At 45.6% G+C, this 20,684-nt stretch overlaps 1 protein-coding gene across 1 annotated transcript in view; it reads left to right on the top strand.

Moving 5' to 3' along the window:
• Window positions 1–19,046, top strand: part of DDRGK1 (DDRGK domain containing 1) — a 31,431-nt gene extending 12,385 nt beyond the window's left edge. The window contains exons 3-9 of the mRNA XM_054391531.1: window positions 159–265; window positions 1,977–2,078; window positions 8,167–8,289; window positions 10,315–10,353; window positions 14,994–15,050; window positions 16,391–16,439; window positions 18,303–19,046. Coding sequence (XP_054247506.1) covers window positions 159–265; window positions 1,977–2,078; window positions 8,167–8,289; window positions 10,315–10,353; window positions 14,994–15,050; window positions 16,391–16,439; window positions 18,303–18,475 — 650 coding nt within the window. The 3' untranslated portion in view covers window positions 18,476–19,046. The remainder of the gene's footprint in view (window positions 1–158; window positions 266–1,976; window positions 2,079–8,166; window positions 8,290–10,314; window positions 10,354–14,993; window positions 15,051–16,390; window positions 16,440–18,302) is intronic.
• The last annotated feature ends 1,638 nt before the right edge of the window (window positions 19,047–20,684 follow it).

The following is a 20,684-nucleotide window of genomic DNA, read 5'->3' as shown; positions in this document are numbered from 1 at the left end:
CTGTGGCTTTTGGCAGTCCCCTGGGGTTTTTGCCTTTTTCCATCTAATAGGTCTTGCGTGAAGGCTACGTGTGTGTCTCCTGGCCTAGGCAGCAGTGAAGTTTCTCAAAGGGACTTTTTACAGCTGTTTTAAAAGTTGTTGTTTGCTCTTTAATGCAGAGGAAGATGATGCTGAGGAAGTGCCAGAGTTTCAGGTGTCTGGGAAAATTGGAGCTAAGAAGCAGAGGAAATTAGAAGAGAAACAAGCCAGGAAAGCACAGAGAGAGGTAAGCATTTCCTGCCACATAGAGAGCCCAGAGCAGAGCCTGGATAGCAGCCCTCAGCAAGGACCTGGTGATGGTGGACACCCCAGAAAGGCAAAGGCAGTGTCATCATCCAGTTTTTGATGTCATATCCCATGGAGTTCATGGAAAAAGGTGTCTTTTCTTCCCCACTGGTTCTCTAGCATTCTCATGAAGAGGAGAGAGGAGTTCTCTTGAATGCTCTTTAGTTGGATGCTTAAAGTCAGTCCTATCTCCCCTTAAAGATAGACTCAGAACCCACATAGCACTGCTGGTTTGTGAGCAGACCATGGGCAGTTCTGAGCAGTGTTCTGGCAGTGAAAAACCTTTTTGTCTGGATTTATCTGTGTTGAGCCATGTTTATTGTTTTTATGGACTGGGTGAGATGGAAAGCAGAGCCTGTCATCCACTGAAATCTACAATGCAGGCACATTTTAGCACTGCAGATTTTAACTCCAGGGAAGCAACAAACATTTTGAAACTTCCTTTCTGCAGCGTGCTCGTGGATGGCAGCAGGTTATGCATCAATTCCTTTTAGTGGTTTTAAATGTTTTTAACAAACTAATTTGGAATATGTGGTTGCAAGAAGCAGCTAAGCACTCAAACAGCCTTTTACTGACAGAGGTTTGGAGTGCACAGTGGGTATCACATATCTTACAAAAAAAACCATCTCTAATGTGTAGAGGGTCCAAATGAAGCCAGGGAGATCCTATCTGGAGATTTTAGTATCACCTGAGGTTTAAATCCAGTTTCTGCTTTACACTCCAGGGACACACCCTGTAGCTGGTGTGTTTGATTAGTGTGTTTTTTATGTAAACTTCCATCACAGTCCTTTTCTCACTCTGTGCCTTAACCATGTTGTCACTAATTTCCATATTGCAATTACTCTCTTTTTTGTGGCAAATCTGAGCAGAGTTGAATGAAGTTATCTGAGCATGGGTTGGTGGAGTGGGGAATAATTTGGTTCATTTGAAAACATTATGATTTTTATTTTCCCCTATAGACTATAGATAAATTCCTCTGGTAGGCATTTCTCTGAAACATTCACAGGCACAAATCCTCCCTTTGAATGTTCTGCTTGTTCTCTTCATATAATTTCAAATGTATGTGTGCTGAAGAGACTGCAGAATAAATTAAGTCTTTAAACAATACACTAAATGCCTTGTTTTTTTCCCATTTCACAACAATCTCTGCTAGGTTTAGTTTAAAAACAGAAAGGGAACTGAAGAGACCAATACAACTTTTCTTGTAAGAAATTCAGTCCAGGTTATAATGAGAAATGTGAATACTTTGGTTTAAAGAATTTTTATTCTCCTCTCCTTTTTTTTTTTTTTTTTTTAAACTCTTCCCTGAAGCCCCTTCTGACTAAATTTTGAGGAGAAATGGAATGCCATAATAGAATATTGCTTAACAGCACTCTTGTAATAAGCTCATAGGCATTTAGGAAGCTGAAACCCTTGTGGGGATAAAAAGCTAATGCAAGTGAGAAGGGTAATTTCCCAGTTTACCATGATGATAATGCTGAAGATTTGGGGAGGTTTTTTTCCCCCTCGTTCTCTTTACTCTTTTGTTGTTTTGTTTTCTGAACATGCATCTGGGAAGATAGAAACCCTCCGTGCTATCAAAATAGGAAATGAAAATCTAGATGTCCAGGAAGAGCAAGGCTTGCCTTGCATGATGGTTTTATATTTTTTAGGCTGAAGAAGCAGAGCGAGAAGAACGGAGAAAGCTTGAGTCAAAACGAGAGGAGGAACGGAGGAAAGAAGAGGAGAGAGTCCGCCTGGAGGAGGAGCGGCAGGTGGGAATGGCTGTGTTGGTCTTGGAGATTGCAGCTGGCTGTGATCTGCCAGCAGCAGAACTCCCTTTGCCTTTCCTTACTACTGCATACTTTTCTAGTTGGTTTTTCTCCTGCTCCGTTTGGAGTTGCAGTAATTCTCAGTGATCTCAGCTGTAGATCCCAGCTTTGTTCTCCTCAACTGCTTGGCAGAAATGGACCTTAGAAGAAAGTTCTTCACTGAAAGGGTTCTCAGATTGGAACAGGCTCCCCAGGGAGGTGGTTGATTTTTTTCCCCTGCCTACACACTTCAGTAGCACCAGCTTCTGCCTTATGGTTGCTGTGACCACTCTGCTTTTCTCCTAAATATTGCCGATTTCTCAGGTGCCTGAATCTAGCTTGCTAATGACTTATCTTTCTTAGCTACTTCAATTCTGTAATTGTAACCTTTTTTGTTTGGTTTGTTTACTTTTCCCACTGGTCTTTATCAAGACACCAAGCCAGCCCAGCAGGCTCTGTGACAAACATTATTCTGCCACTCTGTTTTCAGGATTGTATTATTTCCTTGTGCCAAAGACAAATTGATAATCCGGTCACATTTTGAGCACAGAGCAAAGTCAATATGTCTGACAATATTTAATGTCCATCCCTAAGCATTTCCTAGCAATTTGAAATCTGTCTTCATGAAAGCCTGTAACAGGACACAGAACCATTCAAGACTGTAGATGTCTGGGCTGTGTCACTCAAGTTCCTGCTTCAGTCAGCAGAGCAAGCAGGGTTACAAGCAGTGTGGTAATAACTAGGCTTCAGTTCTACTGTTGCCTGAGTGATAGGAGAGGAAACAAATCAAGTTAATAGGTGCCTGATTACTGTGCATGTAAGCGTGGCCTGTCTATGATCTTAACATCTTAACTTCCCAATCCTGTTGCAGACAGGCCTGCCAGTGCCTAAAAGGGGCTACAAGAAGGCTGCAGAGGGACTGTCTCCAACCTTTGTCTGAGTAATGTTACAGTAGTCAGCTTCATTTTCCCCTTCTTCCTTTCTCAATGTATCAGAATATTTCTGTAGGTGTAGTGACAGTGGCAAGTCTGTCATTTCAAATTTCTTCTTCAATACAGGAAAGGTACTAAGAATCATAGAATGGTACAGAGGTTGGAAGGAACCTCTGGAGATCAAATCTGACCCCCCTACCAAGGCAGGTTCACACAGGAACACATCCAGGCAGGTTTTGAATGTGTCCAGAGATGGATACTTCACCACCTCTCTGGGCAGCCTGCTCCAGGGCTCTGCCACCCTTAAAGAAGTTCCTCCTCATGTTTAAATGGAACTTCTTATGTTCAAGTCTATGCCTGTTACCCCTTGTCCTGTCACTGGGCACCACTGAAAAAAGCCTGGTCCCATCCTCCTAACATCCACCCTTGAAGTATTTGATCGGTATTGATTAAATCCTCCCTCAGTCTTCTCTTTTCCAGACTAAAAAGTTCCAATTCCTCAGTCTTTCCTCATCAGAGAGATGTTCCAGTCTCCTCAGCAGCTTTGTAGGAAGAATAAATTATTTTCCTCCCTAAAATATTGCACTGTCTGCCTTCCTTGCAGGGGCAGCTTTGAAAAATGAGGAGGATTTCTGAGTCTCTAGAAGGCTGAGAGTTGCTGATGGTGGTGGAGACACAGAGAGTGTCATAGGGGTGGGTGATTGGGGTTGGGCTGCAGAGACAGCCAGGAGAAGGCAGATGGTGTCCCACTGGGTAGGTGGGGAGAGGGCAGGACAGCTCAATTTCAGTTGAACCTGTTTTTCACTCTCTGCAAAAGAAGTGCTAACAAAATTGTGCACACTTCTGTGAGCATGGAGATCGGTTTGGGTGAAGCAGAGCTTCCTTTCAGCATTTCAGCTGCAGCATCAGACCAACAGTCAACAGCAGCAGGGGATTCCTGTGCCATTAAATATCTTCTAGAAGTGTGTCAGATGATGAGGGAGGGTGGAAAATTATGTTGCAGCATGTAGATCTTCTAGAAATTCCCCAGTGTTGATCTTTGATAAAGTCACCAGCACTGGTAACCCTGTCACAGATATTCTCTGCTCAAGCAGTCTGAGATACGAGGTCCAGGGAATCAAGGAATTCTTGAGCTGTGTTTTATAAGCACATGGATCTCTCCAGTTATTTTGGGCAATTACACATTATTTCAAGGGGAAGTGTTCCCTCAAGAGAGTTAGAGGGACTAAAATCTTGCATATTCTGGACAGACCTACTGGAGAGAGTCCAGTAGGGGCTATGAAAATGCTGAGGGACCTGAAGCATCTCTGTGAGGAGGAAAGGCTGAGAGCCCCTGAGACTGTTGAGCCTGGAGAAGAGCAGCCTCAGAGGAGATCTGCTTAATGCTCAGCAAGAGCTAAAGAGCATGGTCAAGAGGCCAGCCTCCTTTCAGTGGTGCCCAGTGACAGGACAAGGGGCACTGAGCACAAACTGGAACCCAGGAGGTTCCAACTGAACCTGAGAAGGAAATTTTTGCCTGTAAGGGTGCTGGAGCCCTGGAGCAGGCTGCCCAGAGAGGTTGCAGAGTCTCTTTCTCTGCAGAGATCCCAAACCCTGCCTGGACACTGTGATCCTGGGCAAGCTGCTGTGGGTGCCCTGCTTTAGCAGAGGGGGTGGACAGGATGAGCTCCAGAGGTCCCTTCCAGTCCTTACCATGCTGGGATTCTGTGCAGACGTTCCCCTGCTTCGGTGTCAGTGTGCTTGTATCCAGGTATCAATCAATTGCAGTTGCTTCTTGGCTTCAGTGTTGCAAACCAGATAATATATTTTTAAATTCAAGTTTCCTTTCCAGTGTTCTGATGACCTGATTGGCTCTAGCTGTAAGGGAGCTGCTTTGTAATTGGCATTTGCTTCAGCTCTGCTTTACCCTGGGGATTTCCCTTCCACTCTTGGACTTTTTTAGTGGTGAGCTGGTTTACCAACTGACACCTTATCAATGACAGCCAACTTCCTCAGATGTTGCAAAACAGAGCCTTCAGACAGAGCCTTGCAGAGTGCTCACTCAAGAGCTTGAGGTTTGTCTGTCTGTGCACAGGGATTTTTGTAGACAGAACGCCCTCAGCCCAACTTCTGCTGTGCTAAGGAGCCTGCTTGTGCAGATGCAGGGCTGACAGCTATCACTCCTCTAGAAAAGCAGCATTGAGCAGTCTAAATGCACTGCAGAGTGGACACAACTTGGTACAGCAGAGAAACTGCCAGTCTTCCAGTGAGCAAGCTTTGAAGTGTTGTGAAGTAAGAGGTCACAGCAGGAGTGGGGACTGGGGTTTGTTCACTGTTACATTAAAATGAGATTGCTGTTGCAAAAGCAAAGCTCAGCCTAGAGTTTGCCTCTTACTTGGACTGCAGTGATTATTTCTGTTGCTCCCAGTTGTAAATGGGAGATAAGTAGAAAGTTCTTTGCTGTGAGGTGCTGGAGCCCTGGAGCAGGCTGTCCAGAGAGGCTGTAGAGTCTCCTTCTCTGGAGAGATTCCAACCCCACCTAGACATTGTGATCGTGGGCAGGCTGCTGTGGGTGACCCTGCTTTAGCAGAGGGGGTTGGACTCGGTATCTCCAAGGATCCTCCTTTAGCAGGGGGTTGGACCAGATGGTCTCCAGAGGTTCCTTCTACCTCCACCATGCTGGGATTCTGTGGGGCACTCTGTTCTGATGATTTTTTATTTTTATTTTTATTTTTTAGGAAGCCATCTAGAAACTACTTGCAAAGCAAATTTCAGGGTTTGTGATTGTTGGGATTTTTTTTCCTCATTTACAACCCAGTTGAATTCCATCTTCAGCAGTAGACTAGGGGAAGAGCCTTGTTCTTGTGTTTCCATGCTCAAGATTAAATTCAGTGCATTTACAGGAAAAGAACAATGCTGTCATTTCCAAATGAAATATGGGGATGTTGTGCTTGGCACCTGTAACATCCACAAAGAAAAACTTTACTGTTGGGCTTTTGCTAATAATCATTACAGTGATGGCTGACCCAGAAAATGGTCTTGTTTCGTCTCAAGAGCTTCCTTAGATCTCTTTTCATGAGGTTAACAAAACAGTTTTGACTTTGCACATACAGCAAGATCCTTCCAGTCCTGTTTTTCTCCTGCTTGCCTGTTGGGAGCAATTCCATCTTGTGACTTTTTGAGAGTTTGATTAAACACAATCAGTACCAAAGGCACTTTCTGTTTGTTATTGTTGAATGACAACCCTCCCATCCCCATTTCTGGTATCTTGCTGGTTTTGGCCTTGCATAGCATCTTAGGTTTTAATGAGCCCATTTTTCAATATACTTAATGACCTTATCCTGTCTCTTCCTGTTTTAATGGAACAAGCATTTGCTTTCCAGCCATTTAAGGAAGCAATTATCATATTAGCATCAGAGAAGGAGCATGACAAGCATCTAGAAATCAATCTGATTTAAGAGATCTGTTTAAGAGATCAATTCCTATGCTAACGGTGAAGGAATGCCCAGAGGTTGTCACTGAAATGTGAAGAACTCATCTTCCTAAGTTTTAATAAAGCCTTTGCAATGTGATAGCAACCAGAGGCCAGTCCAATTGGAGTCTCATTCTACCAAGTGCTCTACAAACATGAACTTCTCTGTGCAAGAAACTGTTGTGTAAGGAAGCATACTTCTGTGTGGTGTTATGTGGGTCAAATGTTTTGGAGAAGAGCAAAACATCCTTTAAAAGGAAATGATGGAAAGCTGCAAGTGTGTGAGCTCACAGTAAAAATCTGAAACCGTTTAAGTGATCTATCACAGATTCCCAGCATGCTAGAGTTGGAAGGGACCTGTGGAGATAATCTAGTCCAGCCCCCCTCTGAAAACAGGGCTACCCACAGCAGGTTGCTCCCAGGTGAGTTTTGAAAGCCTCCAGGGCAGCCTGCTTCAGGGCTCCAGCACCCGCACAGCAAAGAAGTTTCTCCTTGTGTTCAGATGGAACCTCCTGAGTTCCAGTTTGTGCCCATTGCCCCTTGTCCTGACACTGTCCTGTCCAATCTGGCCCCATCCTCTTGCCCTCCACCCTTCAGCTTTGCCTTGCAAGCCCTTGTCGAGCATTGAGCAGATCCCTTCTGGGGCTGTTCTTCTCCAGGCCCCTCAGTATCTCTGTAGCCTCCACTGGACTCTCTCTAGTAGTGTCCTGTCTCTCTCAAAATGGGGAGCCCAGAACTGGACACAATACCCCAGATGTGGCCTCACTAAGGCAGAGTAAAGGAGGAGGAAAACCTCTCACACTGTCTTAGTACACCCCAGTATCTCCTTGGGTGTTTTAGCCTTAGGGGCATGCTGCTGGCTCATTATAACTGCAATGTGAATGCTGGGTTTGCTGTGTGAGTGTCTGACTGCTCTGCAGGGCACAGCCTTTTGCTGATGGCAGGCTTGGAGTCTTCTGGCTCAAGGTTATTATTTTGGTTTAAACTTTAAATGTTCAGGGTAGGCAACTGAAAATATTTTTACTGTGAATAATGGAGAGCCTGTAGGTTTTGGTTAACAACTAAACACGTAAAAAAAAAACTTTCTTTGTTTTTCTTCAACACAGTCATATCTTGCCACCTGTGTCTGCCATTCTTGGGTCTTTCCAGTCCATGTACACATCATCTGGTTTTGTGTCCTAAGAAAGAGATCTTACTTGAAACTTTTTTTTGCAGGCCAGCAGATGGACACCACTATAACTCCACTGTCCTTCGTTACCACTCCCAGTGCACACTAGTGCCTATCAGAGAAGAATTGAGGACACATGCTGAAAATGGGGATGTTGCATCAAAGTACAGTTAGGGGCAGGGACTTCCTGTCACGGGATCTGCAGAAGAAGCAGATTCATGCAAATTAGGAGAGCAGGTTGCTCTATAAGAGTGGTTTTCTCCCCAGTGTCATAGCTGTTAAGAGCCAGCCTGGGTGTACTGTCTGCAAGCCCACATTGCCTTGTGAGATGGTTGCTACTGAAATTAATGATGCCATCAAGGCAGAACTGAGACTGATTTCAGAAACATTTGATCTGCTGTCTGTCCTAGTACAGCCAGACCACAGAGAAAGAAGATGCTGTTTTACTTAAACCTGCTTTGGGGAGGAGAAAACTGACTGCTTGTCATCTGTTCTGTCCAGGAAGAGGAAAAAAGGAAAGCAAAGGAAGAAGAGGAGAAGAGAGAGTATGAAGAGTACCTGAAGCTGAAGGAGAGTTTTGTAGTTGAAGAGGAAGGGGTTGAAGAATCAATGACAGAAGAAGAGGTATGTATGTTGGGCTGTTACAGCAGGGCCCTTATCTTGGTTAGAGCCTTTCTGTGTTCTGCCTCGTGACAACTGAACTGGAAAGCAGGAGGCAGCCAAATGTTTCTGCTTGTGAAAGCAAAATGGTGTGTATGGCACTTGTGAACCTGGAGCATTTCCTGGGGAATGCTACAGCCCCTCATTCCAGACTCCCACAAGTTAATTTAGAGTGCCAAGGCACATTGCTGGAAAGGAGTTCTCTCCTCCTTTCATCTAAGGACTGAAATCAAACTCATTCTGGAATTCAGATGTTCTCTTACGATGTTCAGCTCTGCCCTGTCCATATAGCATGGGCCAGGTGAAAGCAAGGCTAAATGTGGACTTTGGTGCCCATGTATCTTAGGGGGAATTGCTTGAAAAACCAAGCTCTTGCCTTAAAAGGCTTCAGTTAAGAGAATTCCCAGGACACAGCCGAGGTGCTTGTGGGTTGCACCCCAGAAGACTGCATCCAGTGCTGCAGGTGCCTGCTGTGCTTGGTAGCATTTTACACTCGTGCACAGCCTTCTAGCCTGCAGCCACACTGCTGGGGCTGCTGCTTGAAATGGGATACTTGGTATGTGAGGCAGTGTTCTTGTTCTGAAAACCTCTTAGACACATTTTAATTGCTGAAATTGCTCTTGGGTTGTAGCTGCCAAGTTTGAGCCGTCCAGTGCATCTCATGAGAAGGACTTTCTCCAGGGCTCTGTGCATTTGCTCCTCTGCTAAAGTGACCATGTTGAGTGGAGAGAGTTTGCCTTCAGCATCACAGAGAGTAGCTTTGGGCTGAGAAGCTTATAATGAGTCAATACCACTCAACATTAGTCTTCCCATTAAGAGCAATTCCTTCATCTGCCAGGATTAACACCGAGTGAGGTCATATCTGGTGAATGGAGAATTTCCTGAGATGCAGGGAACAGCCAAATGCATGCTTCTGTTGAAAGGTCCTTCAAAAAAGTATGTCTGTATCCTGTTAAAAAAAAATCAGACTGTCCTTAAATATTAAACTGTTCCACTTCAGACACCCTTTAAAGCTAGAAGGTGTTTATTGTCTGTGTTTCTACGGCTGCCTGTCAAGGAGAAAATAATCTTTCTGCATGTGGGAACATGGATGCTCTCCACTCCAAAGAGCTTGGCAGGCAGCTAATGATCCTGGGTCTCAACACAAGATATGTTTGGTAGGAATGGGGAGTTAGAACTTGTGACAGGAGTAGCTTGTGGGAGTCACCAGCTTTGCAAGAAGGGCAAGCCACACGTGTGCCTCGTGGTGGGCAATGTGCTGAAGCATTTCAGTATCATGTTACAGGAGCTGACTCTGCCTTGTTGAGGCCAGCTGCTGAAACTTGTGCTGAAAATTAAGGTCCTGAGTCTAGAGCTGAGTAGTTGATTAAGGCTGATTGATTTCCAGGCTCGCAGAGTAACTTTACCTCCTGTTAATTTAAATGGGCACTGTTTGCATTGCCTTTGAAAATGGAGCCACTTAAAATGAAAAGCAGGATTTCAGGTGCATAGCTTTGAAAACAACTTGAGTTCCTTTCCACATGTGCTGTGCAGCTGGGAGCTACCCTTGGCCATCTGCATGAGCAGAATCACTTGGTATTTTACCTCTGTACTGAATGTCCTCACTGTGTGTCTGTGTAACTTAATACACCATGCATAAACTTGCCCAGATGTGGCTATTTCAGGGTATGTGTGATGTGAAGAGTAAAAGATTCAAAGACTGCCTTTCAGAAAACAAATGCAAATCGTCCTTGAGCCATATTCTGTCTTAGAAAATACCTGTCACAAATTCCTAGGTAAGATCCAATCTAGGTATGGGTTGGTTTGGGTTTTCTTCCTTGTCCAGTTTAAAGGCTTTCTCAGCATTTATATTTAAAACTTGGGAAGTATGGAAGCTAAACAGTTCTAATATTTGTAGCTCAGCAGGTTTGTGATGGATTTAATGTTCATGACTTTAAAATGACAGTGGTTTGACGTGACAGTAACAATTGTTCTTCTTGCTGTGTGCAGTCTCGCAGCTTTCTGATGGACTTTCTTGCCTACGTGAAGGTAAGCCACCCCCCTGAGCTTGCTCATCCTTCCAGCCTTTTGTAAAGTACCTTTTGTCAAAGAGCTGAGTTGCAGAAGGAAGGGAAAGCTTTTACTTCCTCTTCAATTTTATTTAGATATTCAACGAGCAGCCAAAGTGACAGCTGAGATAAAAGTCTGCGTTCCCGCGTTCAAATGGCCTGTTTGGGGCAGCATTGTGGCTCTTACCCTCTTTCATCAGGACAGGCACTGCAAGCAGTGGATCACCCCCAGGGTTTCTGACCGGGGATGTTTGCTGTTGATTGGGATCTGGGGCATTCAGGCTTTTTGTTTGTGAACATCAGCTACTGATTTAGAAAACAATCCCAACCTCTCAGCTCAGCGTGAAGGAGAATGGCTGCAGCAGCTGTGGCCTGCTGGGCAGGATGTGTCTGTGTCTGAAATGCTGGCCCTGTAAAGGTCAATCCCACTTTTCATGCCATCTCTTTTCTCATTTGCAAGGGTTGTCTTAATGTTTGGCAGGGATATTTAAGGAGACGATCCTTTGTTTTTAAGAGGGTGTGCTAGTGTCCCTTTCATTGTGTTGCATGGTTGGCTATTTAAAAGCTGTGGTCTCTTCCTGAGCATTTCCACTTTTGATCTGTTAGCAACAAATGCTTCTCACTCCACTGCTGGTATATAAAAGGTCTGATGCCTTCTTCTACTCTTACTCTAATAATGTTATGCAAACCTTTTGTCCTAATGAATCCCTTTCCTCTTTCACTGAAAACTGGACTCTTACCTGGATGTATGGCACGTGTGTGAAAGGCTTGGTTAGTGAGCAAACCACCTGCCTGTTCAGCAGCTTTCTAATCAGTTTGTTAATCCAGAATCTCCCACCCTGGACCAGTTTTGCATGTCTCTTACCACAGCAAGTCCCTGGAGTTACAGATTTGTCTGGTGGGTAACTCCTCCAGAAGTTAATTTGAGTGATGGTTCTGGAGTCGCTGCAAAGCCATGGCACAGGCAGCTTTTGCTGTGCTGCTCTCTGCTCTCCTGTGTCACTGGCACTTTGGGTGGTGTGTCTCTTCCTGCCACAGGACCACAGGAAGAGAGGTGCTGGATTTGCATCTGTCCAGTGGTTGCTGCTCAGTGTGCTCTCGGGGGGTAGTTAGGAAATGTCTGGGCTAGCAGCACGCAGTTTTCGTTGCTGCAGCCCAAACAAAAATAGTCCCTGTTCAGTAACCAAGGTTTTGGTACAGGCCAGCCAGCTCTGATCAGAAGCACCACCAAAAGCAGATGAGACAGCCAAGAACAGACAGAAAGAGCTCTGGGTGCCGTGTGTAAAGAGCCTAAAGAACAGCATGGAGTGAAGATGAACCACAGGATGGCACATTTCCTCTTGCAGCTGTGCAGTGATTTCAGTATTCTGTTTTCTACCAAACCAGAGGGATTTCTTTGGAAGGGTGAGGAATTTGAAACAGTCATGTCTGTTAAGACCACCCTCTGTTTTCCATTAGTACCTGTGGAAATGGACTCCACGGTGTGGCGTGATGCCAGTTCACCCATTCCCATCTAAGGCTTTCAAGATGCAGCCAAGCTGTGGATGAAGGAAAACGTGCTGTTCTTTATCCCAAAGCAGCTTGCTTTTCACTAGCAGTAGGTAGAACAATAGGCTGCCTCACTGTCCCTTGGGATTGCCCACAAAAACTGGGATGGTCTTCAAGGGATAGCACAGAGGGGTGTGATGCTGCACATTGCCCTGGTGGTTGTGGTGGATGGAACAGATTAGTCACAAACTCTCAGTTCAGCTCGAGCACATCTGTACAGTTTTATATTAGTCACTTCAGCTTGACATCAGAGGAATGAAGCAGGGGCTGAAAACCTAATTTGACACCTGATTTCCTCTGTAGAAATGAGTTGCAGAACTGGGGCACTGCTTGCTTTTACAACTCTTTTTATTTTTTTTTTTTTGCTTGTTTTTTTACTCTTGAAAGTATGCTGAATATTTAAGTTGTGTTGCCCTCATCATCTGTTCTATTCACAGAAATGATTGACTTGGATCAAGGAGCATTGCTGAGCTGCTGGTAGCTGGCTGAAAAATGTATCAATGAAGAGCATTTGGCAATTTTAAAAGCTAAACTTCAATTTAGCTCTTCTGTTGAATAACTTTAATTTCCTGGTGTAACTGGCTGGAGGCAGCTCATCTCATGCTTCATTCCTAAAGGTGTCTGAACTCAAATGCAGCCTCTCTCTTCCAGCTCTGCCTTGTGGGTTTGTTTTTTAATGGGATTGTTCTTAAACACAACAAAAGAAAAGGTTTGACACCCTCTGTTCTGCTCTTCTGAAAGCTGAGCATCTCCCTCCCTTTGGGGCTTTCATAGCAGCCCCTCAGCCTCAGCCTGACCACCTCAGACCTCAGGCTGTGGTGTTGTCACTGCTGCAGAAGCCACCCCTTGTGTTTTCCTCTTACAGTGGCCAGCCCTGAGGTTACAGACTTTGCTGTGCTCCCAGAGGAGCAGAATAACCAACTCCTCATGGGAGGGAGTCTTATGGTTTCACTCAGCAGTGGTGTAGCTGCACCACACAGCTTACAAACCAGCTCTGTGGGCTTCTTGAGCACTTGCACACACTAATAATGAAGTGGGCAGAGGTTAAAGAGGGGCTGAGCAGTTCTCTTGCTGTGGAGCACTGGCTCTGCTGGCCCAGGGAGATGTGAGCCTGCACTTTGTCCATCAAACCCTTCTCACCCAGCTTGACAACTTATCATTGAATGGATCTGAATTGCAGCCAGTGAACTGAAACAGCCAACTGCATTTGAAAGGGATAGCAAATGACTCACAGGCTTTATACCTTGTCCTGGTTTTCCTTCAGGAAGATAAGGGGGAAAAAACACTGTTCATCTCAATGATGGGAGCTTTTGCTGTCTTTCCTCCTTTGCTGAGGGACAGCAGCAGAATCCCAGCTAAACTGCGGTGAATTCAGTGCAGTGTGGGGGTGTATTTGTTGCTCTGCAAAAGCAAAGCCTGTCTCTAAAACATGAAGCATGTGGTGAAGTGTCCTGGTCACTTGGGACCTTGCAATGCCATTATATTCCAGAGTGTGGGGAGGGCATCCCAATTCCACCCCACCCTCTGGGCTCTTACTCACAGCAGGATCTCTCTTGGAAAGCTTCCACCAAACTTGGTCATTGAGGGTAAATATCTTTAAGTGAAGGTTTAAATCCTGTTTTTCTTGTTTGTGTGACTTCTTTTAAAAGAAGATGTGACGAATCTTGGCAGTTCCCAGCTCTGAGAACTGAATTCCATGGACTGGTTCCAGTCCCATGCATTCAGTCCATGGTATTCAGTTCTCTAGCTTGGCTGCATCGAACTTCACAGCTCCTAAGTCCATGTGTGGCTTATTTTGTTTGATTTTTATTAATTGAAAGAAAGATTGATTTATTTCAGCCTAATTCTTCAGTGTCCTTCCAGTGTACTCTCAAGATCAGCAACAAATGCAGTGTATGGTTTGGAGTATTGCATCTGATGATATGGATGTAGCTCTCATGGCCACACTTACCTGGCTTGTAGTGTAGGCCAGAGTGCTAACTGAAGAGCTTTTATAAGCTTTTATACTTCCCAGATTCCTTACAAACAGTGAGTGCCTTTGCTGCATCTAAACAGAGATAAAAAGACCGAAATGAAGGAGCTCCAGATGAGTGCACCAAGTGTTTTCTCTGTAATTCTCTGGAGCTACAGAGAAGTGTCAAACCAGGTGTGAGCAATGGTGGCTGCAGCAAGAGCCTCTTTGAGAAGCAAAATGAAAATGAGCAGCTCCTGCTTCAGCCTTTGTGCTGAGAGATCATTGTGCTGCCTGCCCAGGGGTGCACTGGCACTGACACTTCTGAAGGTGCTCACTTGCTTAGGAGGATTATTACAGCACTGATACCCATGGCATCAGTAAAACAGGCTAAAGAACTTAATGCTGCCAGTCTTGTCTGGATTTTGATGTCTGTGCTGCTACAGAGCTGTGCATTTAAGAATGTTTTAAGGTATACTTCAATCACAGAGTGGTTTGGGGTGGAAGGCACCTTTAAGGGTCACCTAGTCCAACCCCCTTGCAGCCAGCAGGGATATCTGCACCTAGAGCAGGTTGCTCACAGCCCCAAACAACCTGAGCTGGAATGGTTCCAGGGATGAAGCATCTCCCACCTCTCTGAATAACCTGGGCTTAGGGTCTCATCACACTCAATATAAGACATTTCTTCCTTATAGTCTAAATTTGCCCTCTTTTAGTTTCAAACCATCACCCCTTGTCCTGTCACAACAGGACCTCGTATCTTGCTAAAGTATGCTGGAAATTAGAGGTAGCAGTTGGGAAACTCAGGTGGCAGGAGAAGAGAGCCCTGGTTGTTACTCTGCTTCTGCTCCTACTTACCTAAGGAAAGGTTCAGAGTGAGCACTGGCAAAGGTATTTGAGTCTTCACTTCAGTGGGTCAGAGCAAACAGTCTTTCCACAGGGCAGAGTGGTTTAAGTGACTTAGGTTAGAAGGATTTTGCCAGAGAGAAGTGCTCACCAGGAGAAGTTAGGTAGAATGGCAGCTTCTGCCTTCCTGTTAAATTATTTTTTATTGGAAAGAAAAAGAAATGAGCTAACCCTCTAACTGATCAGCTGCAAGTAACTCTGGTTTGTTTCCATAGAAAACAAAGGTCATCCAGCTGGAGGACTTGGCTTCTCATTTGGGGTTAAGAACACAGGTAAGGACTAACTTTTGGGATGCAAGAAATGGGTTCAAAAGGACAGGAGAGAAAGTGGGTAAGGAGAGATCATAAAATCTATGCAAATGTGTCAGTGCTGCTGAAAGTGCTTGGATTTGGGTGAAGTTCAGCAAAGTCAGCCCTCAAACTGTGGCCACTGCTCAAAGTGCCAGCCAGCCAGTGAAGGATTATTGACTCACAAGATGGTTTCAGTAGGAAGTGCTCAGGCTGCCTGTTGGCCAGTGGATCCTGTAGTGGTGACAGATTTAGTCACAGAGCAGTTCAGGGACTGGGGAAGCAAAAGCAGAGCTAGAAGCAAGCTGCAGCACTGCCTGTGTAGCTGGACAGTGGTGGTGTGTTGCAGGCAACCAGAGGAGCTGTTGTGCTCCAGTTGTGTGTTCTCAAACCATTAAACAGTGTATATCATCTGGTGCATTAACCTCAGCATATTGCCTCTCAGCACCATACAAAACCTGGCAAAGGGTGAGAACTGGATTTTTTTTTTTTTTTTATACTCTAAATACTGTGTTTTGACTCTAACAAGCAGTGGTGGCTTGGTTGATTGTAATTGGAACACCTTTGGCACCTGTTTTGAAGTGGCTAATGCTTTCTGTTGTTCTGTACCTCACCTGGCCTTGGGATGCCCACGTGCAGCAACTCCCAAGCTCAGGCTGCTGTGCCTTGGCCTCTCTCTTAAACCAGAGCTCCACTTAAGCATCCACTGAGCCAGTTAGGGGAATTCTTCTGATTGAAATCTAAACTGTAGCTTGCTTCTGCAGCCACATAAAGGGCAAGAAAGGGTGGGTGGCAAAACAGCAGAATCAGGGTTTAGGTTCTAGCTGAAGGTGTAATGGAACTGCATGGTTGGAGTAACTGTGGAATTAACCAAGCAATTAAATGAACAGCTTGGGGTTTGGATTGGTAAAAGAGGTTTCCTCTTAAATGGAGCAGGGAGGAAAAAAAAAAAAAAGAAAAGCTCTGGAATGTATGGAGTATAGCCAGGATCTTGGAGAAGTACCTCAGTGTCCTTCATGGAACATAGGTATTGCATTGGCACTACCCAGCCTTTCCTGGGAAGATTTCTATAGCAGGAATACAAATCTCTTTGGGGCATAGGGAAGTTACTTGAACAGCCCAAAGTGCAGAAGCTCACTTCATCTTTCTAAGACCAAAGAGCTCTCTGCCTCAGTCTGTGTGGAAGTACTGCTGTGTGTCCTTCACCAAAGTCTGTCACACTGAGGAGTTCGATGTAAGCCTCAGCCTGCAGTTGGTCTGAACATGTGAAGTGTTTGTTGCCTCTGTTATGATCAATTTGTCATTCCTTTTTCTCTTCTGAACAGGATGCAATTAACAGAATCCAGGACCTGATGGCAGATGGCACTCTAACAGGTGACAGCCAAAACACAAAGGGGGCTTAGCTGTAGCTGGTGAAGAGGTGATGCCTTCACTATGGCAGAGTGCAGATCTTGTTTAAAACTGTAGAGGGTTATGGAAGCACAGTGGTTTGGGTCAGAAGGGACCTTTTAAAGGTCATCTAGTCCAGCCCCCTTGCCCTGGACAGGGACACCTGCAGCTAGAGCAGATTGCTCAGAGCCCCAGGCAACCTGACCTGGAATGGTTGCAGGGATGTGGCATCTACTACCTCTCTGGTGAGACCTGGGCCAGGGTCTCACCATCTTCAGGGCAACAAATGTCTTCCTTCTCTCTAGTCTGAATCTCTGTTTTAGTTTCAAACCATCACCCCTTGTCCTGTCATAACAGGCCCTGATAAAAATTCTGTCCCCAGCTTTCTCAGCCCTCTAAGCACTAAAAGGCCACCAGAAGGTCTCCCTGGAGCCTTTTCCTCTCCAGGCTGAACAATCCCAACTCTTTGAGCCTGGCCTCACAACAGGGCATTGCTGTGGCCTCCTCTCCTCTGGCCCCATTCCAACAGGTCCCTGTCTCTGCTGTGCTGAGGATCGTGGCAGGACTTGATAAATAACTCTTTTTATTCTCTCTGCTTCAACTGCCATCAAATGACTGTTGAAGGCACTGTGGGATGTGACTGCCTCTAGGGGTAGGGGGTGAAGGTCCCCAGCAGCTCAGGAACCAGCACCAGGCTTCTGCCTGTGGATTGAGCCCTGCTGTGAAGGCCTTCAGGGGCTCCTGAGCAGCCAGCTGCAAAGGATGTCCTCTGAAATATGAATTTGAAAGAATCATTTGGATGTTTTGGGGTAGTTTGCAAGCATGTTTTAAAGGTGCTGTGGCTCAAGCCAGGGCCTGGGGTATGTCATGCTGTGGGAGAAGCAAACATCCCAAGCACTGCAGGATGCTGTTGTAAGTGAAGTGCCTGTTCTGAGCCAGGTACCCACACAATCAAAGCTGGGGTGTAAGCAGAGGCTGAGCATGTGAGTAGCTCCCTGTCTGAACAAACTTGTTTGATTGCTGGGCAGTCTGCTTCTTTCAGAGGATGAAGTAGGGGAAGGTGCCTGTGCACATATTTATTCACCTGGCTGGGAAACAGCTATCTTGGTAGGTACCTGGGGATACCCATTCACTTGGGGGGATTGGACTAGATGACCTTTAAAGCCCCTTCCAACCCAAACCATTCTATGATTCTGTGATTTAAATGACCTGAAGGTGCTCTGAATCAAAGCCAAGGATGTGTATTTTGCTGGCTGTGCTGTGACATAAAAGGCATGTCAGGGAGGCTTTCTGCCTTGCATTTGATCTGGTAACACATTCAGAACAGATCTGTTCTCACTCTTGCTGGAGCTACTGAAATATGGGAAATGGAGCTTCATTCCCTTCTAGAGGATAAGTTGGAAGAGCTGAGCTGGCCCCACAGAGGCTTCAAATCACCTCCTGGACCCTCCTGTTGCTCTGCCTTCCTCCACCAGCTTCCTCAGCCCAGAATATCGACACCAAAACTACCTGCTTGAAGTAGCTGCTGGGTACTTCCAGCTAGTTGCCCACAATGGAAGGAATAGAATCATAGCATTACAGAATTATTGAGGTTGGCAAGGACCTGTAAGCTGTGTCACTTTGAACAGAATTAGCCTTACCAAGGCACTGGGCTGTTGTCCCTGCTCAAAGAGCCAGGAGTAGGGAGGAGATAAAAGCCTGGCTGCTAGCACATTGTTCTGCCTGCCCTAGATAGGAAATGCAGCCTCAGCAGGTTGAACATCCCTACCAGAAGGATTGACTGATGTCTGTTGGGAAGTGAGAGGAGCCAAAGTGCTGACTTCAAGGTCCTTTCTTTTCCCCCTGCAGGTGTGATTGATGACAGAGGGAAGTTCATCTACATCACTCCAGAGGAGATGGCTGCTGTGGCTCAGTATATCAAACAGAGAGGACGAGTCTCCATTGCAGAGCTGGCCCAAGCAAGCAATTCCCTCATCAACCTCCAGCCTGACAGCCAAGCTGCTGCTCCAACTGTGGCCTGAAGTGGTGTCATGAAAAAAAAAAATACAGCAGGAGTTAAACTTTGTAAGGAAATGAGCCCCATAATTAAAACCAAACAAGAAGCCCTCCAGTCCATGCACAGTGCTTGAATATAGGATGCTCTTCTTCAGCATCAGCTGCAAGACTTTGTCAAAAGTTTCTCTTTTCATTCTGTTGGAGCTGGTACAAAATAGGGCAGGCTTTGGTTCTGGCCAAGAACTTGGGGCTAAAACACTCTGCTGTACCTGTACCCTGGGCAATCAGCAGTTTTTAGGTGGTGGTTTTACCTTGGCAGTCAGTCTCATCTGACTACACCCAGAGTTTTTATTGTTTCCAGATTCTGATGTTTGTTGTCAAATAGAAGCTGGCTGTGATTGTCGCTGGGATTCTCCAGGCTTGCTCTGCACTGTCAGAGCTGTGTAACTTTGTGGCAATGCCATATACAACTTAGGGTTAAAAATGGGTGTGCAGGGGGGGAGGCTTGCAGATTGTGTCCTCTATAAACGTTGAAAGGATGGAGTCAAAAAGAAAATACTGCAAGTGTGAAACTCTAGAGATGGGAGAACTTCAAGAGGTAACTTCAGAGACCTTTGCCATGTCAGTATGGTTTGGTTTATGTATTGTATTAAGTTTGCTTACAGCCAAGCTCAGTTATTTTTCTGTAGCCAAGAGACAGAAGCACCACCAGGGAAAGGCTAACTCGCCTCATGCATTGTGCAGGCCAATTCTCCTGATAGCAGCCAGCTTCTGATGAGTCATCCTTTGAAGTGAGAGCCAGCTCAGGAGGCCTCAGACACCCTCAATCCATGGCCTTTGTGTCCTGGATGGTTTGGTGTTTGAACAAATCAAAAATTCAGCCACTGTGAGTCATGGTACAAGTTAAATGATTATTAATAGTTAATTGTAGGGGTAGGATATTTCCTGCATCAGAATATTTATTTAATAGACTAATTGATAACTTTGATTTCAGAAAGGAGGATTAACAGAACTGATGTGGGTGTAGAGCAGTTGCGGAGAGCAAGAGGAGCTGCTTTGGTCTCTGCCTAACTTAGAGCTGACTGGAGCAGAAGAAAAGCTGCATTGGCAGTGAGAGGAGGGAGCACTGAAGCAGTGGGAGGAAGCACAGTTCCTTTTTAACCTCTGAACTGCTGCTGACTGTAACACTGCAGGGGTGCTGAGTTACCATCAAGGGTCGGTACATGGCACAGCAAAAAGCTGGGATGAAAGGCTTCTGAAGCCTCTTTGTTATTCAAAAAAAGTATTTTTACCATGGCTTTTATCCTTCTGCCCTAAATTATTCTTGTAATAAAATAAACAGTATTGGAAGAACCACAGCTTTGTGTTGGAAGGGTTTTCTTAAATCTTTTAAAGGAGTTTGTGAGATCAAGGAGCCAACCAGCAATGCCACAGCCTCCAGTGTGCCAGGCAGAGACCAGTGATTCCATTAACCCACTGAAACCACTCCAAAGTGCATCCAGGTTCTGGGAAGGTAACTAACACAGCCATCTCCAAGCTCATTTCTGCTCTGCTAGTGCAACCACACCAGGAAAGCTGCTCTGTCACTTCAGCATGACCCAGCTGCCTGCCCAGAGTGGTGCCATCTCCTCTTGGCCACTTCCTGTTTCTTACCTTGAGGAGGATTTGTGTCTTGGAGTGCCAAAATCACTCCAGGTACTCTGCTTCTGCATGGGAGGGATAAAAATAATGATAGCAACAGCACAGGAAGGACAAGGACCTAATGGAGCATGTCCAGAGGAGGGCCATGAAAATGATCAGGAGGCTGAAGCACCTCTGCTACCAGGGCAGGCTGAGGGAGCTGGGGGTATTCAGCCTGGAGAAGAGAAGGCTCTGGAGAGACCTAATAGCAGCCTGCCAGTACCTGAAGGGGACTCCAAGAAGGCTGCAGAGGGACTGCAAAGGCCTGCAGTGACAGGATGAGGAGCAATGGTTTGAAATGAGAGCAGAGCACATTCGGATTAGATGTTAGGAACAAGTTCTGTACCAGGAGAGTGCTGGAACACTGCAACAGGTTGCCCAGGGAGGTGATTGAGGCCCTGCCACTGGAGATACTCAAGGTCAGGCTTGAAAAGGCTTTGAGCAACCTGATCTGGTGGAGGATGTCCCTGCTGACTGCAGGGGGGTTGAACTGGATGACCTTTGGAGATCCCTTCCAACCCAAACCATATAATAATAATAATGATAATAACGATA

Source organism: Indicator indicator, chromosome 23, assembly GCF_027791375.1.
Source record: "Indicator indicator isolate 239-I01 chromosome 23, UM_Iind_1.1, whole genome shotgun sequence".
NCBI lineage: Eukaryota > Metazoa > Chordata > Aves > Piciformes > Indicatoridae > Indicator > Indicator indicator.
The sequence above is the reverse complement of the archived record's forward strand: the minus strand, read 5'-3'. Positions and strand labels throughout refer to the sequence as shown.